Here is a 22,408-nt window from a genome sequence, read left to right as displayed (position 1 = left end):
GAAATTTCTTAAACCCTCCAAGAAACAAATAAGAAATTGCCTTTTTGGCAATACAGAAAGCTCATCCTTTCTACCTGGATTTACTGTTTTAACATTTCTGTTAGTACAAATCCTCATTTTACCAGTGATCATCATCTATACCCCAAATAGAACTGTAACCAATCCTATTAATTTACAATTAACATTTTCATATCAAATCATCTCAGCAGTTACACACATCCACAAATAAAATCACAGAAAGTGATGCATAGCACAAAGCATCAGTTTAACTGCAGCATTCTAGTAAAGGCTGGCACTAGCATGGAAGGCAGGAGTCACCTGGTTCAGAGCATACAACACTAAATAGATACCTTTATGACAGAAGTAATTTTTAATTCTCTATAGAGACAAAAGAGACAAAGGGACAGAAAAGACACAATCTCCCATATCACAGCATATCCAGTGGCACTCAGGAGATGCAGATGGCTCCTGAATAAATGCAGATCAAGTATCTTAATTTTTAATTATGAATCCATTTTTATTATATTACATTTATTAAACATCTGAGATGAATTTCTAATCCTCTAAAAAACAACAGTGACCATCTCCAAATACTAGCGAGCTGTCATTACAAAAATCAGTAAAAACCGAGTATATTTCTACTGATACTAGTAAACATATTTTTAATCTTTCTAGACAGGAAATATGTAAGAACAGAACTGCTCAGAAGATAGGCAGTGTCCAGTTATACAAACACAACCAGGCTACATCAGCAACAGGGTGTTATTTTCTTGCATGTATGGTAATTTCTGAGTCACCATCCAGAGTTGAAATAATTATTAGCAAAACTTCTCTGTGCAAAAACATGAATTACAAGCTTTGTTTTCTCCATTAAGGTTATTTCTTGGACTTTCTATGCAAAACTGGCATAAAGAATTCTCTTCCTAATATCACAGCCACCTGTCCCATCTGCTAGTGATAATAAGCACCAGTAAAGAATTCTCAAACCAACAGACAAAAAAGGCAATTTAGACATACCAGCAACTAAATGAAGAAATTATTGATACAATGCAATAAAAGAGAAACAAAAGTTGTGACCCTGTGTAACTACTGATCCATACACTTTTACAATTTGTATTAACGATATTGAAAACTATCCTCTACTTATATTTAAACTTCATAGGGTTCAGGGCTTGATTTACTTTGTATCTTGCAAAATCTTCAAGTGGAGTCAGTGCAGCACTTATCATCTGCAACTTCTTGTCTTGCCAACAGTTGTGACAACAAAGAAAAAAACCTTTCTTTCTGCTTGAAGCTGGAAGGTGTGAGCACACTTTGAAAAGAAACAGGTTAATGGTATGATTCCAAACCTCTTCAGCACCTTTTCTTGGTCTAAAATTTAATCCTACAAGTGAAGCACATGAATACTTTTTAAAATACAACTCAAAATATATAAAATCCATGGGCTCAGTGTCACCATTGACAAAATAGTAATGGAAAAACAATTTAACTTAAACTGAAAGTAATCAGATTTCCTTACTTAAATGTTTGATGGGGCTACAGTGCTATGCACTTTCTTGAGAATTTTAACAGGAATGCCTTCCTATACACTTCACCAGCAATACAATTTTCCTTGGAACAATGAGATACAGAGATAGTTGTGGAACACCGGCCTTTATCTCTGCATGCCTGTAACAACTTCCTTGCTCCTATAGGATGTTTTTATATCTGTTCCCTCTCCAAGCATCTCTCGTGAGTGATCAGCTCTTAAATGCTGAATTCTGCAGACTCAGCCACACTCTGACACACTCTTGCACACCAGACTCCAGGTGTCCACTCTCCATGAACCAGGCATTCTTCACCAGCAGGTTGGACTGGATTTCTTTATATTCTTATTTGACTGACCGGGCAATGTTTTTGAACCAAAATACAAACTACACCTATAGAAACAAGGATTTTTAAAAACCTTGCTCTGTATCTGCCTTACCCAATTTCTTGATGAATATCTTGGCAGGCCAAGATTCTCTAGTGCAACTCTGCAGTTGTCTGTGTGTCCATTGTTTTTCCTCAAACAGCTCTGTGACAAAGGCTTCTGCCTTGTTTAACCCTGAGAAAGTACTTCCACACAGTAATTTCTCTTTTCCTGTGGATTTTACTTTGCCAATTTAAAGCAGCAGGTTGGCTCTGTGAGAGGTTCAGTTTGCCCAGCTGCCTCTCCCACTACTCTGTAATGATAGTCCCATGTTTGCTGGGGATGCTTTTGATATTAGTGGGGTCTTTTTTCAGTCTGTCTCGTTCATTTAACAGATAAATCATGCAGCCCATGCCACAATTATTATTACAGCCATTGCGTCTAGTTCTAACCATCTCACGTGCTTAACTGCTTGCTAGACCAGTAGTAACTACAAATACACATCTGCCTTGCTCTTTTCACCCCAAACAGTTTTCTTTGAGCTGTTCTTTGGTTATATGGGGTTTTACTCTGGACTATCTCAGCTAAGAACTAAAATCATTACAAATGTTTCCAATTTTGGGAAAAGTCACTGCTACAAACGAATATTTAATAAAATATTACCCTTCTACTGAAATACATGAACTATACATAAGCTATGATGTAAATGAGGTGACTGTTTACCTGAACACTTTTTTGAAAGCCAGAGTCATCTTTTTGGTTTGTGTTCCATTTTTCAAGCAATAATCTGTTTGAAAGAAAAACAAACCCTAAAGAATTACAGCAGCTTTTCACAGAGGCATAGAACACCTTGGAGCCTTGTTTAGCTCTGATCTTAGGTGACTTTTCAATGTGGAGGTATAATGCATTTAAAAGGTCTTTTGCAGGTACTTTTGCCTGCCATTCCTATTGAATTGGTGCTTTCTGGTTCTGGATTGGCAGTTAGGAAGGGTAACAGTGAAGAAACATATGGGTCAATACAATTTAATTGTCCTTCACTCCTATTCTAGACAATTCTCCAGGTCTATTTTTTTATATAACAGATATTGGGAGTCAGATATTCTTGTCTTCATTCCACTAAATAATAAATACAAAGATTCTTGATAAATACTCACCTCCAAGATTTTGCCTGCTTTAAGAAACTTCTAGCTTTTGCTACTTCTTGAGTAAGTTTCTTTAAATCATCTCCTTCAAAGTAAGGGAAAACTGGATTCTGAAAACATTGTTAAAATGTTTTAACTTGCACCTATTTGTTATTTTCTGTTTCATCAACTTAATTAACTGATCCTAAGCTCTGAATTTCCCTACTTGCAGAGGAGGTCTTGGTCTAGTGGTCCTCTACTAGAGGAGAGCAGAGCAGAGCAAGCCTAGACTGAACCTGGTTCTGCTCAGTAACATTGTTCTGCCGTGGCAATGCCTGAGGTCTCATGCTGGAGGACTGATGTGCTAAGCACTGTATAAGGATTTTACAATTAAATGAAACACAAGATGGCAAGGATAAGAAGACAGTAAAAGCTGAAGTTAGCTTAAAAAACACATGCAGACATATTATACACTTTTGACTTCTCTTTCAAAACTTATATTGCACTGTGTATTCCTTTCATGGGCTTGGGCACCTCACCAAGGCAGTTAGCAGAAAGGCAAAACTATGATTTCTGGTTTTGGTTTCAATATGAAATATCCTAGAAATTTTGTATTATTTTTTCTCGTTCTTCTTTTTTAAATTAAGTTTCTCTACTGATGAACTAAGTTGCAATGAAACAAAACAAAACAATTTATTTAACATACATCTTCATCATCCAGCCCCTCTGTCAATATTCTGTGTGCTGCTAATTGTCCATCTTCACCTCCAGAACTGCAGTGGAAGCGCCCTCCTGTTTGGGAAGCAAGCTTCTTCAGGAATTCAACAGCTCCTCTGTTAGCATAAAGTAGAAAGCTATTTATGAAAATTATTTGCCAAAAGCAACAGCAAAAGAATTTCTAAGAACTCCTCAAAAATATGACATCAAAACAAATAGATTGGAGGACATAATTATAAATTCCTGTATAAAATGTGGCAATTACCTGTGTCAGAAAAACCTTCCCTGTTACCATCTTGGCAGCACAGACCTCTGACAATAAATAAAGTCGTCATTTTAAGAGATTTTTTTTTTTCTTGCAAAGTATCATATACCTGTCTGCACAGCTAAAACAAATGGTGTGGATTTTAATATCTTGTTTCTTTATCAATCTTTCAATTTCTTTCAAAATCAGACTGCAACTGGTGTCTGGTTTTCCGTCAGTCAATAGATACAGTGCCTCTACACCTTGGAAACTGAGAGCCTTCTGAAAAGCAGAAAATAAGCTTAAATAATTTGTACATTTATATGAAAAGTTATACTATGGAACAAAAATACCATTCCAATGATTTAAGATAGCTGTATATTTGCCTCATCATTAATCAACTTAGTTTTGTCTTTTCATTTTCATTCATTAGGGAAGGAGATCAAGGATATAAATTTGAAGATTTAAGTAGATAGTTTGTAGCATAAGACAACATATTTATAAGCAGGACATTGCAAAAAATTGACTTACTGAAAAAAGAAGATTAACTGGTTTTGGAGAACTACTGACAAAAGATTTTTACATCATATTTTATGGTAGTTAAAGGTGTTTAATGTCTGAAAATCAGACTCACTAGGACTTGAATGAGTATTATGAAAATTTGCTGCAGTAATTGACTCGGTGGATATCTTTGTACTACACATATGCCTTGCAGCTCTACAGGACTTTAGTCATGATGAATGCTGTAACATTTATACAGAGATTGTGCAAAGATGTCTGGAAGAAGGATTGTTCATTAAAAGCAACATTTCTTTTTTGATTCCTATTTTAAATCTCGTGAAATTGCAAGCTCAGTTTTAAGTTATTCTTACTAGTTGATTTCTACACTGAGAATTTTTATAGGAGAAAAATTTCTTCATTTGTTACTAAAGTTCAAGAATTGTACTCAAAACCCATAAGATTCCAACAAACACTGCTTATTTAAAATCGAGTTTAGGTCAGAGTAACATACTACAGCCACAGTTGTACATAAACATCACTTTGAGCAACTGGCTATTTTCCCTCTCCAGTATTCTTTGAACACAAATATTAACAAAACTATTGATATTTGGCTTTTTTTAAAAAACTTAGTATGAGCAACTAATATGAGTATCTATGAGCCCTGGGGTCAGAAACAGTGACTTGATTTCTAAACTGTTCAGTGATTTGCATATAAAGATGTTGTACACTTGGGCATAATAATTTTCCTAGAATGTCACCAGGCAAGTGTTTTACCACAAGACAGGATGTGTTCTCCAAGCTGTGGCACACCAACCTGTAAAGCTGCAAGGATGCAGGAGTTCCCACAAGCATGGCATGTGGAAGCCCACTGCACAGCATCATGGCAGCTTTCATCAGTCGCCTCTACAAGATGTTCTTTCCAACTCTCTGTATTTTCTGCAAATCTCAGCAGGTTAAACCTGAGGAGAAAGATGACCCACAACATTTAACCCTAACCAGTACAACAAGTCACTTTGGATAAGACAGTTTTAAAATAAGTAAATATATAAAATTCTTTTAAAAATAAACCAAACAGTAAAAAAACCAAACCAAACCCCCTATCAAAGAGCCTAGTATTGGATGAAGATCTTCAGCCTTGGAAGAGTCAAAAAGCATATCTTCCTTTTCATGAACAGAAAGTCTATGGGAATGCTGAGCCTAAGAGGGTAAACAGCATCAGCCTACAGCAGAAGCTCAGGTCTTAAGAGTTTAGAACTTAAAACCGGTAAAACAACAGAAAAAGCAGCTCTTGTTACATGCACATTATACTCTAACATACAATAATTACTGAAATTGTGTTTCAGTGCTGTATTACTATAATTATTAAGCAATCTGATTACATAATAATGAGTGCAGATTTCAGTCTTTATCAGTAATTCACCATACCTGACTTCATTTTTTCTCAGCTGTTCCCAGATAAGGGAGGTAAGTTCTTTCATGACGGGTGGCAAATATGGGCCCATGGAACCAGATGTATCCATCAGAACACAGACATTTGCTTCTAAAATGGTACCAAACAATCTTCGGCTTCCTGGGCCAAAACATTAAAACTAATTAAGAGTTATTAAATAGGCTTATTTTATTGAGCATAATGTAAATCATCAGTCTTTAGGGGTAATTCTGTGCACATTTCTACATAATTTAGTCTAATCTATGTGGCAATTAGGTAGTTGAAAGCTTAACAATAGAAAAGTCTTTGGCCATTTCAAAACTAGCACTATTAAGCATTAATTACTAGCTAATTGCAGCAACTTGCACTAAATAATTTGCAGCTCCTTTACAACTCAGCAAAAAATTGAACTGTTTCCCAATAAAGATCTTTATGAGCAGCAGAGAGATCAAAATATTCTTCACCAATAGTGATGCTGAAATTCTAAGCAGGGCACATTCTTAGCAAAACATGCAGAAAAACTAATTTTGCTTGTATATGTTACTGTATGTATTCTGTTGATGGAAAGATTCTGCTCTGAATTCAGGAACACATAACAACTAAAAACGAATTATTTGTCAGCAAGTGAGATGTTTATCAGCTGCACAGATGCTGAATTCTCTTGTATTCACAAAAATAAGTTTTAAACTTGAAATGAAATTCAAGACAGAGAATCTTTATTCACATTGTAGGTTCAGATTTACATTCAGATCTATTTTACCAGAAATAGCACACAAGAAGGTTTATGTATATATTGAAGTTGTGCTTTACAGAAAAGCAGAGGCACACCAATACCTGAGAGAAGCCACTGCACTCTCTGGATATAGCGCTGCAGCACCTTCTCCAGTTGTTCTGTGTAGGTTTCCAGCTCTTTAGGGTGAAACTGCAGATGTTTCACAACCCCCTGAAAAAATTCAGTTTGTGCAAGAGCATCTTACTTGAGGAAATCTGAGCTCAGCTGCTATATATGCAATGATGGCATTGGATACCAGGGAGATTTTTGTCTTTACATCTATGAAATATGGTAAGAAATATTCTGTGACTCTGCTGCTTGCACTTAACTTTCTGTGCTTCTCTCCAGTCATTACACAAACTGAAACAATCAAGATCCAACATTTTTCCAGTTTCCACTCACACATGATTTTGAAAAGTTTTATTTAAATTTTAAAAATTATTTTTCATACTGTATGAGCAGAGGCAATGCTACACATTCTAAAGAACATGCAGTTTGGACTCCAAGCATGCTAAGTGTTTTTTTTGTGGTGAATAAAAGACCTTCTCTAGCTTGATAGTGGAAGTATGATTCAGAAAGAACAGGGCAGAGTGGAGAGAACATCATACTAGAAAGTCATAAACATCAATCATCATTCACAAATAATAAACAAAGCTTTTCAATAATGTGGGTACCTGACATCTGCAAATACCTACATTGATTTCTGCCCTGGGGAAGATAGAACAGTATTTTGCTGATACTTTCTTGTGCAGAGACTGCACAGTTTTCTTCTGGTGGGTACAGCCTGGACCAAACATCAGTCTGGGCAATTCCAGTTTAAGCTTTTTAATACTGTACTTGGTCAGCCACTTGTAAGACAAACAAATAGAGCAATTGATTGTTGGCAAATATTAGAAAAGTTTAAGTAATAACACATTGTACAGAATCACAATTAACATTTACATTAATTCAGATGGACAGTTCCAAAATGGCAATTTAATAGTAAGGAGAAAAATACCTCTTTGCTTGAACAGATTTCCTCATCCTCTGGCAACGTGACAGAGCAAATAGATTTTCTTATGCACACTGCCTTTGGATACTTCTGATATATTGTACCTATTTAAGAAACGAACAAAGTACCTTAAAGATTCACTTATTTTAAATAAATTGTCACTTCAAGAAATTCTGAACCAAATCTTCTGTCATCAACTAAACCATGTTCACAGTGCCTTTCCTTGGAGCACCTTGGACCAAAAGATCCCAAGGGACTTTATAAAAGAAAAACCCTTCAAAAAAAACCAAACCAAAACAAAACAAAAAAAACACAGGCAAAAAGTGCCACCCACCTGCACCCAAAGTAAAAATCCTTACCACTGTTTGGTAAATGAAACTCTCTCCCACTCACTGTTCAAGGCATACTGGTTATCAGTGACTTATCATCCTGCCAGTTTTATAATAGAAGTGCTGATAAGAAAAGGGCTTCACCCATCCCATCCTGATAACACATACCCACGTTTCTTCCTTCTTCAGTGTAAAATACAGACACAGAAAGCTCTGGCTGCTTCCTGGATTTGTGCTTTCCTTCATTCTCAGTCTGAGGCTGTTCTTTTACTGTTTGTGCTACAAGTAATAATAGATTAAAAAAACCCATTAATTTAGCTCATCTGGATAAAACTCTTACATGAGAAGAATTCAACTCTGTTCTCTTCGTATTTTCCTATTACCACAATTAAAAATGCTTCATTTTCTTTGATACTGATTAAGAAAAATCATATTATAGCACTACTTAAGAAGCTTTAATAGAAATGAAACCTTTAGAAATATAGAAATTACAATCAGGAAGAATGTCACAGGAGTTAGTCTGAAAAAAATTAGGGGTTTGAACAAGCACAATATTTGTTGGAGGAAATCAGTTAACTTTGTAGAGAGGACCTCAGATGCAAATATGAATCCAGATTTGTAAACACTGCTACACATCAGCATCAGTAGATTTGAAGACTAAAACTTAATTTAAAGAAAAATTGCGAATGTTAGCGATGATACAAAGAAAAAACACAGGAAAAAAAAACGGAGGAGAAATGAATTGGGCTTTAAAGGACCAGCAGTAACTGGAATCAGTTTAAGAGCTTTTCATATACCAGAAGCAGTTGGAAGAACCAGCACTTCAGACAACCTGACACTGGTGTTGTGTTTTCCTTCATTACTAGATCATAAATACATCAAGTGGAACAGCATATTAATTAAAATGGGATCTAACAGATTTAGTGGCAATGTATACATTGAACTAAAAACATAATATATGTCTGAACTGCTGAGCCTTATGGCTTCAGGTATAGAACACAGTGGGGTTCTACTTTCCATCAGACACATTTGACATTTCCTGATAAAGGTCAGGTATTCAATCCTAGGACCTGGAAATGACAGCTGTGCAGAGTTCCTTCCTTGCACAGAGTAGAAACAAACAAGATAAATAACAGCTAAAACTCATCCCAAAGGAATTCCAAAACAAGCATGATGGTTCCTATAAATCTGATTAAATATTACAATTTCAGGTGTTTCTAAAATCTTAAATATGGTCTTTTAAGCAAAACCCAAATGAAACTGAAGACAAAAACTCCCTAATCCATACAGACCTGGTGGAATTCCTGCTTTGGTGCTAGGAGGACGCCATGCTAGTACTCTTACAGGAGTATTTCTCTCTGTACCATGGTTGTCTTTAACATCCTTAAGCACCTTTAATAACAAAAAAATAAATGTAAAAAGTGTTTTAGCCGGATTGTAACTGCATGATTCTAATCTGGAACTATGCTTCTTTATTCTTTAATTCCTGCTTTATTCTGGATTTGACTAATCCACAGACTGTCATGACAACACATTAATTTGCAGTTTCTTGCTGGGTTAAGTAACTAATTGCTCTGTTTTAATTATCTTGCCAATATCATCTGCTACCATAAACCTGAAGACTAGCATCTACATGGAGAGGAGTTTGGACCATTTTTTGCCACCTGAAGGAGCAGTCTAGTATGGTAATGACCTTGCTTTATAGAATGCAGTATTTAGTATCTTCATTATAATGACTATTGAAAATCTAGTGCTGACACCAGTAATTTCTCCTTTGGGTTTGGCTTATCCCTCTAGGGGCTGAGCAGTCTGCTAAACAACACAAGCACTTGTTTAACCCTACTCTAGGGTAAGACTTGCTGTGACACTGAGCCTTCAAGCAACTGACATCTAATTTAACATGCATCTCTACTATAAATATTACCAAACATCTACAGACAATCCTGTACCCGTTTCATACAAGTTTAATCTCTGCAAAACTACACTCTATTGTTATCTCTGAGTAATTAGTTTCTCCTGCATTTGTGACGAGGTGTTGAGAACATGTCACCTTTGATAAAACACCCTGGAAAACCTACAAAGCCTTTGCAATATTCCCACGCCTACATTCCCATTCCCTACATTCCCACACCTACAATGCCATTCCCATTTCAAAGATGAGACCTGAAAGTTCCAGTAAGCGCTGGCCCTTTATGCATATTACAGATGTACACACCTACTCAAAACAGACATATGCACAGTTAAAATGAACAAACACTAGCAAAATCCCAAGGGATTCTGTAGTGCAGCTCCATGGAAATAAGCACAGCAGCCAGGAAACAAATCCTGAATCTTGGTCTTGTTTTATGCTGGCTCTCTGTGAGGCCAGACATGCTAGTGAGCTGCATCTGTCTCATCTGTAAATGAGCAGAACATCATAATATCCTTCTAGAAGGACTTGCAAAATAGATGTAATTTGGTAAAGCACATTTCTGCTTTATCTTTTAAGGTCAGAGGAAGGATTATTTAGATACCTTTTGACAAGACAGTGTGGTTCCATTATAATTAATTACTCAGTATGATGCACTTTTTGGTATATGTAGCATTTTGAATGCAAACATAAATTCGAAGTACTATCACAGTGCTGCTCTTATTTCTTCAAATTTTCAGCTGAGCACTTCTCTCACCAAGAGGAGTACCCAATAGCTCAGCAGGATCTTTAATTAACACAGTATATTAAAGATGGGACCATTTCAAACCATTCTAGCCAGACTCACAGCTGTGGGTTTAGGAGATGGCACCTTCTGTGTTTTTTTTTTCTCACTCCTCATAAACACATTTGAGTCTCCTTCTGGTGTGATGGGTTTCACAGACTGATTTACTGAGCGTTGCTTTAAGGACTCCACTAGGAATGCACACTGAAATGGAAATCCACATTGATTAGTAATTCATATACATGGAATTTAAGGAAATGATATTTCAAAGACAGGTATTGTGTATCTACTACTATAATAATAAATATCCTATCTGATAACGCTTAACACCTCTTACTGAACAGAAACCATTGAGTGCTTGCTCAAACACACTGTATGGAAACCCTTCCTGCTCTGGGCAAACAGACTAATCCAAAAGGCAGCAGTGTGTATAGACCAAGGCTAGAGCAATGTGGAGGATGGTGAAACAAGTATATGCAACTGTTAAATGATAACAAATTATTTTAAGGTGTCATTGAATAGCCACCAGCTCTTCTTTTAAAAAAGTCCAATTTTTGTGACTCAGACTTGCATTCAACAGGGTACTCAGCCCTCTGGACAAGGTTCTTACTGCAGATCTCTTTCTCTTCACACTTTTATAAGAAACAGCCACCACACTTCCAGGCTGGCTATACTGCCTCAGTTATTCTGTTAGATATCTTTGGAAAAAAGTCATGTGCATGGAATATGGTGAGATACAGTCTAGTTCTACACCCTCAGTACACTTGAAAAAACCTCAGTACACTTGAAAAAAAAACTGTTTCAGAACAAAACCACTGTGGTAATGACAAGCCCTCCCTATCCTGGGACTTACAAGAATGTAGCATTATTCATTTGCATGTAACATATATAACTTTATTATAATGAAGAATTAATTTACTTGAAAAGAATTCATCACAGGATTGGCAAAAAACAGGAGAATCACTCGAACTGTAAACTTGTATTTGGTATGGAATCACGGCTACTCCAACACCAGTCACTGTAGTGCTATTGTGCAACTGCTTTCTAGTCCATATTTACTCTATGGTCACTATTCTCACACTCTAGAACATTCCTGCTCACCATAAAACGGTTTTGTTCAAGCTCCTGGATTGTCAGCTGAACAAACACTGTTGAATTTTTTAAGGAGGAAAAGTAATTTAAAAAGTTCTATGTAATTCATACCTTTTGGGAGTAGTTCTTTGCTTTTTCCATTTCAGATATAATACTAGTAATATCATCACTTTCAAAAATACCTGATAATCAAATAGATTCTAATTAGCACAGGTTTTTTAAAGTGTACAAAGTAAGGATTTTCTAAAATATACAACGATTTGTATGACATGCTAAATACCAATACAGAGGACCAAAAAACCTTTGTTTCCTGCAAGCCTGATCATCTGGACTTACCATATCAATAACTATATTTTAAAGCACCTTTAAAAAGGCTACCAGAAAATAGTGAATTCAAATAGAAAAAAAAACCAAAAACAACCCAAATTCCTTAATTAAGGCTGCATTATAATATTCTGCAATGTGATTGCAATAAAACTATGACCTGTGTTTATATCTAAGTGCTAGTACAGCATCAGCATATCTTAAAAGAAGAAAACTACTTGGTTTGGGAGTAAAAATCATTAATGAATATTATTTCATTAATGAAAAAGAAGTATGTGTTGACTTTCCTTTGCTCATACCTGCTTCTCCAAACCAGTGAAACCTTCCACTGGCTGCCTGAACAATTTCTTTAAAAGCACAGGCAGTTTCCCTTGGGTTGGCGTAGCGGGCTGGAATAATCCCACTGGAGTCAGTGCCCTTTGCTACACTGAATAGGCAGACATGGAGCTGGAAATCAAAACCTCCACAAGCCTCAGCCACATAAGCACTGATTGTGTGCTGTAAGACAGAGGAAAAAGAAACATCGGGGTGAGCCTCTACCTCAGACAAGCTACCATCTACTCCACTGGTTCCTGTCTGTTGTACAAATCCTCAAATCCTCCCAGCTGCAGCAGTTCAGCACAGGAACCTACCCTGAGTAGTCCAATGCCTCCTCAGTCCATGCAGACACACAATTAGCACTATTGCTGGCTACAGTGGCAACAGCTCTACTGCAGGCAAGAGGTGAGCTGGGGTAGATTTGGGAACCAAAGGCAGACATCGTGGACATCAATTTAGCAGTGCACTGAAGCAAGGTAGGGATGAAACTGTCCATCTGTCCCTCATTTTCTTGTCAGCTATACAGGCTTTAATAATTTCTTAGGTCTGCCCAGAATTTCTAGAGGTTTGGTAACAAAAGCAGGAGACACCTCACTGCACACATGTGAAAACTCGAGGCTGTGCACACGACTTAAAAGCCATGGAGCACATTCACTACAAACATGGATCCAAGCAAGGGATTACTGGGATAAAAACAGGAGCTGTTTCTACATAACGTGCTACGGAGCTTCACTGGAAAATTATTTGTGTCTTTGTTCCCATGAACTGTACAGAAATGAAAGATTACAAAAATCAGCTTGTTCAAACTCAGAAACCTGAAGCAAAATTATGTCCAGAACTGAAGTGGGAAAGGAATCCTAAAAGCACATCTTGAATTTTCTATAATTCACACACAATAATTGCTACTCCAACACATGACTAACAGTTGCAGAAATGGAAGCCTGGGATCCCCACAGTTGTGCTGCCTTAGGTATGTAAAGGAGGAATATTCTGCCAATGAACTGTGATGACTGGCCACAAGGGGAAAAACAAGTTGGGGAAAAAGAGAAAAAGAAAGTTGATACTAGTTTTGATAGGAACTTAAGAGGAAAATTGCCTGTGATGACACTCACTGTTTCCTGATCAGGTATTCCAGTAGTCAGCAGGTAGAGCCCCTGTGATTTGTGTTTATCTTTGTCTTTGAAGTCAACTTCCACAGCTCTTCTGAGTGCACTCATGAAATTCCTACTGCCCTTGCACTCCAAACTCAACACCCACCTAAACCAAGATGTTTACAGTTCAAAGAGTGAAGAAACAAAACCTCTTGTTTCTGCTCAAAGTAATATAGAGAACTAAGTATCTTAAATAGCACTGCACTGGAGTCTAAAATTTTTGAAAACAACAGAGAGCAGATCCAGATTATATAACAAACTATTTGCTCTGGTTTCTGTACTGCCAGCGTGGCAAACTAGTTTTAAAGTAAGATACAAAGCATAAAAAGGAAAGAATTCTCTCCTTATTTTATGTAATAGTAATATAGTAGTAAAAAAATAGTAATATAGTAGAACTTACAGAAACAGGAATGAAACGAGAGGTACAGTGAGAACACAGTGTGACTCCACAAACAGAAACCTGGGATTTTTTTTCCAAAGCATGTGGGAAAAACCCTGTTGTTTAGCTCTCACATCCCAGCCATATTTGAAGAAGTTTTCAATTCTTCATGTAACTTCTTTATTCCTTACACAGACACTTTTGTATCTGTGTACATATATATTATACATACATATGAAATACAAAGTCACCAAGCTTATTAACTTTTACAATGCTGTCTTCACAAGAAATCACTATGAACAAGCAGTGTGAAACATGTCAGCCTATTTATGTAACATGGTAAGCTTATACAATTTTTCAGTTTGTTTGCAATTTTTCTCTGTGAAATTCACATACACGGGATAATTATTTGATCCTACCTCCAAGCCTTTTCTAAGTTTTCTGGTTGGGAAGGACACAGTTCCTGTTGCCAAGGCACAATATCACTCCCAAATCTTTCACAGAAAGATAACAGCAATTAATTTTCAGATTACAGTTTAGAGCAAGCAAAAAGAAAAAATAAATTCACTGAAGAAGAAAAATCTCATTGAGGTATTATAGACATAAAACAGCCCGATGCCAACTATTTTCTATTTCAAACCATTTAACTATCCACATTTATCCATCACCCAAGGTTTGTTTGATTTTCTTTCCTTAACAGGCAGGATCCTACATGAGCTGGGAAAAGCTCAGTGAAAAAGGAACTCCATCCCACAGCTGCTGCCTGTATCTCTCTTGTGAGATAAGGGCTCTGTTCTCACACCATGTTAGGAACTCCAAGAGCTGCTGGCTTTTACTTTTACCTGCGAGTCACCTGCCCAGCAGCTGCTTAGCAGTTGTGCCTGCCAGTGCTGAGTACAGAATTTTAACACTGTAATATTTAACACTGTAACAGTATTGGAGTTACTGTAAAATTTAAAGGGTGCTCTCAGTTATGGTACCTGAGACATCAAAATCCTCTTTTGGTAAGTTTCTGACAGGTGAACTAATACTGTTATGAACAATACAGCAGGATGAGTATTTGTTACAGGTATGATGCAATCAGTTCAAGTGACCCTCACCCAAACCAGTGATTTTTAATTATTAATCTGGTCTCCATCTGATTCATGAACTCACCCAATAAGGACCAATCAGTGCCAGTCTTGCAAATACTTCACTAAAACCATTAAATACTAAAACATGCCTATTAGTAACTACAAGCTCTCAGCATACTTCTTTCATTGCAATGCATTACAGTTATTTTAAAAGACTCTTAAATAGTTACTTACGCTATAATATTGAAGTAGTCCTTATTTGACATTTGTTCCTCAAGTAAAAGTCGCAAAGAATGTTGGATAAGAGTGATATAGGTAGAGTTTGTCGCTGATATATCAACAAGTATAACCACCCTATATAAAAAATATGTTATTCATTAAAAAAAAGAAATAACTCTTATCTAATTATGTATTCTTGTCTTCAGTGCACTCTAACTTGTCAGGGAAAGTACCTTCCACCTATGTATCAAAATGTATAAACACTGAATCTGTATTTAGGAAAAGTTCCGCAAAACATTAGGTAGCTTTAAAAAAAAATAGTAACAGTAATGAAACTTCAATCTTTCCTAAACTATGGAATTATTAGGATCCTGGCTACTTGTAGTGCTATAAGGGCTGGTGAACTCCAAACAGGTCTTCCTCTTTCTCTGTACTTGAGTATCTAAAGCCCTCCTGAAATGTGTGGATGTTTGCCAGCAAGGAGAGTTGATGGATGGTTCAGTCCTTTCCCAGTCAACACTCCAGGAACATATGGAATATTACTCCAGAGACAAATGGTTAAGGTTTCTCTCAGCTCATCAGTGCCAGAGGGGTTGCTCAGGTATGGACTGTCTGATGCTATCAAGCACGTCACCTGCTTAGAGAAAAGTGTTAATGATGAGCTGCTCAGCGCGGTCAGTTTTAAGTCTTGCTTGCATAGACAACGCAGGATGGTCACAGTTAATGGACAGGGATGATTTGGGAGCAGTGGTTTTGAAAAGACCCACAAGTGTGATGGAGAGTTGGTGGGATGTGAGCTGCCAGCACAACACAGTAGCCAGATAAACTAATTCAGTCCTAATCAATGAGCAAAAAAACCTCTTGTAACAGGGGTCTCAGCTACCTTCCTTTTGTCTCAAACTCCATATTCAAGGTTTGTAAACAGGAAAAAGAGCAAATGTGCAATTGAGGTTGAGGCCTCAGACAAGATGTAAATAAACACTGTCCTCAAACACATTAAGGCTTCAAACCTCACAAAAAATCCCCAAAATCAAATACAATACCTTCTTTCACAAACACTTCCCCATATTCTTCTGCTAGCACCAGATAGCCAGTCAATTCGTTTCTCATAGATTCTTACCATTTTAGCAAGGATTTTCTATGCATAAATAAAGAAAATTTATGTTAAAAATAAAAAGTTCAAGTCTTTTATTGTCAAATGCTTAATAAGACAGAAATAACATAACAGCATAGTAAAAAAAATATTTTCATTCATTTAGATAGTGACATTTCATTTTTAGTACAGATATGAGAACACAGACCATGAAAAAACATACAGTGAAAAAAAAAGCAGTAAAGAATCTAGAGGCCAGTATCTCCACTTTTCCTCTTGACACCATGTTCAAAATAGTGTTCAGGCATATCAAGAAAACAAAAAAAAAAGAGCTCTAAGAGTTTTTACAAGCTTACACTTTCTTCAATAACATTTTTAGGCAGTGTTCATCACAAAACACATAATATAACATAAACACAATATTCTCAAACACATGTAATTCTTTAACAGTATCAATTTGATATCAAAGTAATTTGTCCAAACTCTATACACCATGACCTTTCCAAGTATATATAGGTATTAAATGAGGGCATATCAAGCTAGAAAAGGGCACTGAACTCAGAACTATCATTTAGCATGCTTTTGGAGCACAAAATGCATGCATCTACCAGTGAGCAAGGAGCCACAGAAGCTGATTTTCACTTCAGCCACTTCACACTCTCCATTTGGTCTGGCTGTAGAGTTCCACAGACTTCACATCACTCCTACTGTAATGAATTGTTTTCCCTGCCTGGAAATATTCCCATAGCCTTTTGTGAGGACTGCCAGTAAAGTGGGAAAGAAAAAGGACCGATAGACCACTATACAGCAAACCCTGGTTTCAAACATCCCCAGCTTCTCTTTGATTAAATCTGTCCCATTCTCTGATGATCCGCTTTCTGATCTAGCAGAAAATCCTCAAGAATCACTACTGCCTGTAAGAATTCCAGTGGCTGCAGACTTACATGGACAGCTGTCTGCACATGAATCCCCGCAGTACTTAGCTAACAAGACAATTAGGAGGATTAATTAGATGGTAGTCTAGCCCTGACAAGGCCACATCACGATAGACAACTCACCTGATAGTTGTACAATACTGGAAGGTCAACATGGATATTTTTTACAGTTCCATCATACCACTCAAACTGTATCATCACTTTCTAGAAGGATAAATAGAGTTAACTGTTTACAGAGCTCAACATAAGATAGACCAACATGGAATTTCTTCCTGAGTCATTCTTAAGAATGACATTAAGTATTTGAGTTGAATCTATGATTCAAATTTCAGCCTGTAGAATTTCAGGCAACTTAAAGTACTGATTTAAATTAGAAAAATGTAGCAGTATAAATAAAAACACTCCACAAACCCAGGGAAAAAAAAGTTCCTCATCACTTGCCTCATGTAGAGTTGATGATACTGTTTTTTTAAGAACAGGTATAAAATTTTCCACAGGAGAGAAAGCATTGGGAGCCAGAACTTGATAAAGGTCTAATTTTTTAGCTATAGGAAGAAAAAAAATACATTAAATAAAACACATACTCTGTCTTCAATTCATGTTTCATATCTGTTAAGCTTTTCTTTCTGTGCTACCTTTCAGTCCATATGTCTTTAACCAGTCTGCTGAGGTTTTGGCCAGGATGCCTGGTGTTTGAATAACTAATGGTCCTTTATTCTTTGGAGGCTTTGGGAAGAAGCTGGAAGGTGCTGTATTTGCAAATTCTGTGGAAACCTAAAATGGATTTCAAGAAAAGCTCATGCAAGTTTTAGCATAATTTATTTTTACTCTCAATTCAAAATATCCAACATAGAATCCTGGTGAACATAATTAAAACTGAAGTGCTGGGATTCCAACAAACAAAATGCTTTGAAAATAGCTATCATTGGTCCTCCTAAAAATGGGCTTTTACTGGGGATATAGAATCTTCTAAATAATTTCAGAGTGACTTCTGCTCCAGAGGTAGCCTACACAGTAACTATGAAGTTGGAACAGAGAAAAAAAAAATGTACAGCATAGGAAGGTTGAGGGGAAAAATAAAGAGAAATTTTATTCAAAAATAACTACTTTGCCTCCTGTCTGGAATGTCTCAGGTCAGATGACCAGCTACACAAGAATATCTAATGTGAGCTTTCAGCCCCACTTTCAGATCAGACTTGTCTACATCACACAAGTACCTACAGTGGTTGTGACAGAGAACAGACTATTTCACTAACAAAAAAATTCCTCCTAGACTTGTATAACAGTGCTACCAAGACAAGCCCTTATAAGTCTGCAATAGATTTAAATGTCCAACTAAATCACATAGGAGTATCTTTTCACCAGTTTAAAGGACTGATGGAACTTCATCTATATGATTGTGCATAGAGTTAGGCTAGTGCTTCTTAGACTCCCATTATGATCACAGGACAATGTTCTTTTTATGGATTTTGGAGAACATTTAGCAAAATATCTCCTTTGTTGATTTTGTTCTTAATTTGCTCTTACAAAGGATGTTCAAAAGAGAATATTCGAAGTTCACATATCAAAAAACCTGACACATCACACAATTTTTTTTTATATTGTGGACATTTAAAATTTCTAACCTTAATTATTCAAAATACATCTGAAAATAAAGAGATACATACATCTGCTTTTTTACTACCAAGCAAGCCACCAACTCTTCTTTGAAAAGCCTGTTTGATGCTCTTGAGTAGGTCCTTAGCCTTCTGGGATTCTTGAAGTAGCAGATGAAAATCACTGCTATCAAAATTCTGCAATTATAAAAACAAAATAAGTTAACTACTGCTCAAACAGCAACTGAAAGCAGCTCTCTTACTTTACTGTGCAAACATCAATACAAGACTGCCTGGCATAGCAGAATTGAGTATAAATGTATCTAATGCTCTGCATATAAATTAGTAGCCATTTATAAACAAGGTATTACATTATAACTTTGAATCACTCTACAGTAAGCCACTGCTTTTATCAGCAATAAGTCAGTAAACAATAACTGCAAAATTTATTGCACTTTTAGGAAATGCTTTCAGTTGCAGAAAGAATTAACCACAGGTTTATTGAGCACATCCTCAGCATTTCTAGGACAGAGACTTTCAGCACTTACTATCAACTTCTACTCGGGTGATAATGATTTTACTTTCTCAAAGTGAAAAATCATCAAAAAGAGAGAAAAATGCTTTGCCTCTCTTCCTGTCACCTACCTCTCCCTTGGAAGAGTAGCAATGGTAACGGCCTCTTACAGCTTCTGCAAGGTTCTTTAGAACTGCCTACATATAAAAATAGGAAGAGAAACAGTTACTTTGATTTGATAGCCTCTTTTGATAATGTGGGTTTTTGGTATTCAGTTCTCAGTAGAGACAGAAAAAGAGTTTTTGAGATACTTGTAGTAAGAAAGCCAAAATAATTGTTTCCATCATTTGCTTACCAGTCTTGTTTCAATATGGCTGAAAAATTAACTCAGTAAAGCAAGTTACAAGATGATGCTCAAACAATTTCTTCATGTGTGCAAATCTGCTCTGAAGAGAATACAACACTCTTGAATTCAAGAACTCTAACGATTAGGTTAGCTTCCCCACAGGGTTATGAGAGAAGGCATTACAGCTAAATAAGAAAAGAAATGACAGGGCACTTCAGGAAGTTAAGTATTAACACAATTACTTACAAGAGAAGCAGGGTTGCAATCATATGTAACAATGTGAATCTGCACTTTTCTCCCCAGTGTACACTGCTGAGCATAATCACATAGTATTTCAAAAGACTGATCAGGGCTGATTAAAAAAAGTAAAGAAAAAAGATATTAAAAATGGCAGTAATCAAATGTGGGGAAAAAAGGCCATACTGAAGAAGACATGGAAGAAAAGCTGGGAAAGAAATAATAAATCATGGGAATTATTTAGGTATTTAGCATTATCATGCTTTTGGAGGAAACTTCTCTCCCTCTTTCAAGCATTACTGAGATGTCACCACTGTAGTTTGGGTCTGTCCTGAAAATCTGAATGATAACAAACTCGCAAGGATTCTATTCCCATTCATAACAAATGTTTTGAAGTATCCCCTGCTAGCCCTGAAAGCTAAAAATCAGGAGCTGTGGCTTTGGCTGCTGTGATAGAAAACCTTTCAACTCTGGTGTGTAAGGATGCCCTCTGTTTCCAAAGGCACCAAAGAAAGTAAAACTTTGCTTGATGTTTAGAACTTAGTGTCCCACACAGCTTTCATTTCCTAAGCTCTGATGGCTAGTAAAAACCTTTCTTTCCAGCTACAATTCTGCCAGGGACAGAAATTAAGGAATTTTTCACCTAGTATAAACTTCTATTTTCTGTTCAGAGCAGATCTAAGCAAAACCTGGAACCTTCTAATCAACACTGTGTGTTCAATAAGTTATCTGAAATCTAAGTTCAATTACTCCAAGTATCAATCTTGCCAAGCTTACGCCATCTCTTTTTGCACATTTAAAATAAAATACAATTAATAATTTAGGTGTAAGGTAACACTCCTAGAATCCTTATCATAGTCTTTTCCTCGTAATCCCAACTCCAATATTGCAATTTTCAAGTTATGACAGTAGAACTGAAGAATTTAAATCTATAATTTATATAATCTCATCTGGTATCATTTATTTAATCACACATTTTAAGTTCCCTATCAGCACTACTAAGATCACAGAGAGAAGAATCTTAGATTTTGCTATAAAATAGCATTAAGCATTCAATCTTATCCTCTAACCTTCCTAGAGGTGTGGACTCTTTCAGTGACATCTTTAATGATGATGTAAAATTAGAGCCAGCAGGCTCTCAATAGATTACTGTGATAAATGATCAGCAAAGGAAAAACATAGCTTCATACCAGAAAAGAGAAGATCTATAAATAGTAAAAAAGGTAAGAAATAAAGGAATTCAAAGGTATAAACTAAACATATGTAAAACTTGGATCTTAAATTTTCTATTTCTTTTTTTATCAAGTCCAGTTGCTTGTACTAAGCCTGTATCCAATCTAAATCTGGTTGTTCAGACAGATAATGAACTTACCAGCTTCCTACAATAAGAACCAAGGAATTCAGTTCTTTCATTGGAAGGATGTGCCTTAAGGCTTTCAGCAAATTACAGCCTCGACCAGGCTCCAGCTCTTGTATCCACTGTCTTGCTTCATGTAGCCTAGGAGAGGGAAAAAAAAAAAAAAGAATATTTAGGCTCTAAATAAGACAGATCACAAAGATTACTACAAACCACAGGAGCAGCTAAAATATTTTATATGTGTAAACCATCTTGAAACCAATGACCACATGCCAAATTCATTGCTTTTCTCCCCTCTTAAAATCACTGCAGGCACAAGATTAAAAACACTATTACCTACAAGAGATTGCTCAAATAAAATGGAGACCTTGTTTGAAACATCTTGATTTTTCAGAGAAATTAACTTACTTACACATGAACATTGATGATTTTTGGACTCTCCCACAGCAGTGAAATTTCTGTACTGAATGAGAGGCAGTACAACTGCTTCTTATAACAAAGCTGCTCATCTATTAAGCACTAATAAATAAAAAATTATGAATGCATTACTATCCATGGTGCTTTTGGTAGGGTTATTATGTAAAATACTAAAAATAGGAATTTCCTAAAAATAGTTACAGCAATATTTTCATCTACCACTAAAAATAGCTTTCTAAGAAAAACTCACAGATATTCAAATATTTGGTAAGGCTAGAGAGAAAACCTGCAAACTTATGGCATTCCAACTAATTTGTTAATGAGGCAGGAGGCAAGGATATTTGTTGTACTAGTACCAGTTTTTCTCTTCAGTTGATGACCACATCAAACAGCAGTGATCTAGAATGCACATACCCACCAAGCAATTTTAAAAAAATGGTTAGCATGTAATACTGGCTAGGGCTAAACAATAGTTCAGATATTGAGGCTAAGCAAACCAGACTATGTGGAAACTGAGTTTTCTTGAAGGAGTTTTATTTGAAACACACAAATGAAATTACAGCTGCTTTTGTTAGGCAAGTTTATTCCACAGAGAATGTGGATAGAATTGAGAAACTTTAACAATAACACTTCCCTTAATAATATTTTGAAGTATATACTGGATTTGTTT

At 36.2% G+C, this 22,408-nt stretch overlaps 1 protein-coding gene across 1 annotated transcript in view; it reads right to left on the bottom strand.

The window, feature by feature from the left end:
* VWA3A (von Willebrand factor A domain containing 3A) overlaps positions 1–22,408 on the bottom strand; it is a 30,203-nt gene that overhangs the window by 5,535 nt on the left and 2,260 nt on the right. Inside the window, exons 5-30 of the mRNA XM_088064317.1 lie at positions 21,734–21,840; positions 21,337–21,462; positions 19,974–20,079; positions 19,513–19,578; positions 18,940–19,065; positions 17,908–18,046; positions 17,714–17,817; positions 17,396–17,476; positions 16,288–16,382; positions 15,260–15,379; positions 14,372–14,446; positions 13,535–13,679; positions 12,404–12,602; positions 11,892–11,962; positions 10,734–10,892; positions 9,288–9,378; positions 8,164–8,274; positions 7,673–7,770; positions 7,371–7,523; positions 6,738–6,846; positions 5,900–6,044; positions 5,289–5,433; positions 4,104–4,255; positions 3,719–3,845; positions 3,046–3,143; positions 2,615–2,678 (exon numbers count right to left, since the gene is read on the bottom strand). Of these exons, the coding sequence (XP_087920443.1) occupies positions 2,615–2,678; positions 3,046–3,143; positions 3,719–3,845; positions 4,104–4,255; positions 5,289–5,433; positions 5,900–6,044; positions 6,738–6,846; positions 7,371–7,523; positions 7,673–7,770; positions 8,164–8,274; positions 9,288–9,378; positions 10,734–10,892; positions 11,892–11,962; positions 12,404–12,602; positions 13,535–13,679; positions 14,372–14,446; positions 15,260–15,379; positions 16,288–16,382; positions 17,396–17,476; positions 17,714–17,817; positions 17,908–18,046; positions 18,940–19,065; positions 19,513–19,578; positions 19,974–20,079; positions 21,337–21,462; positions 21,734–21,840 (3,012 nt within the window). The remainder of the gene's footprint in view (positions 1–2,614; positions 2,679–3,045; positions 3,144–3,718; positions 3,846–4,103; positions 4,256–5,288; positions 5,434–5,899; positions 6,045–6,737; positions 6,847–7,370; positions 7,524–7,672; positions 7,771–8,163; positions 8,275–9,287; positions 9,379–10,733; positions 10,893–11,891; positions 11,963–12,403; positions 12,603–13,534; positions 13,680–14,371; positions 14,447–15,259; positions 15,380–16,287; positions 16,383–17,395; positions 17,477–17,713; positions 17,818–17,907; positions 18,047–18,939; positions 19,066–19,512; positions 19,579–19,973; positions 20,080–21,336; positions 21,463–21,733; positions 21,841–22,408) is intronic.

Source organism: Pseudopodoces humilis, chromosome 18 (genome assembly GCF_049639895.1).
Source record: "Pseudopodoces humilis isolate 2021_Gansu_Grassland_sample_001 chromosome 18, ASM4963989v1, whole genome shotgun sequence".
NCBI classification, from domain to species: Eukaryota; Metazoa; Chordata; class Aves; order Passeriformes; family Paridae; genus Pseudopodoces; species Pseudopodoces humilis.
The sequence above is the reverse complement of the archived record's forward strand: the minus strand, read 5'-3'. Positions and strand labels throughout refer to the sequence as shown.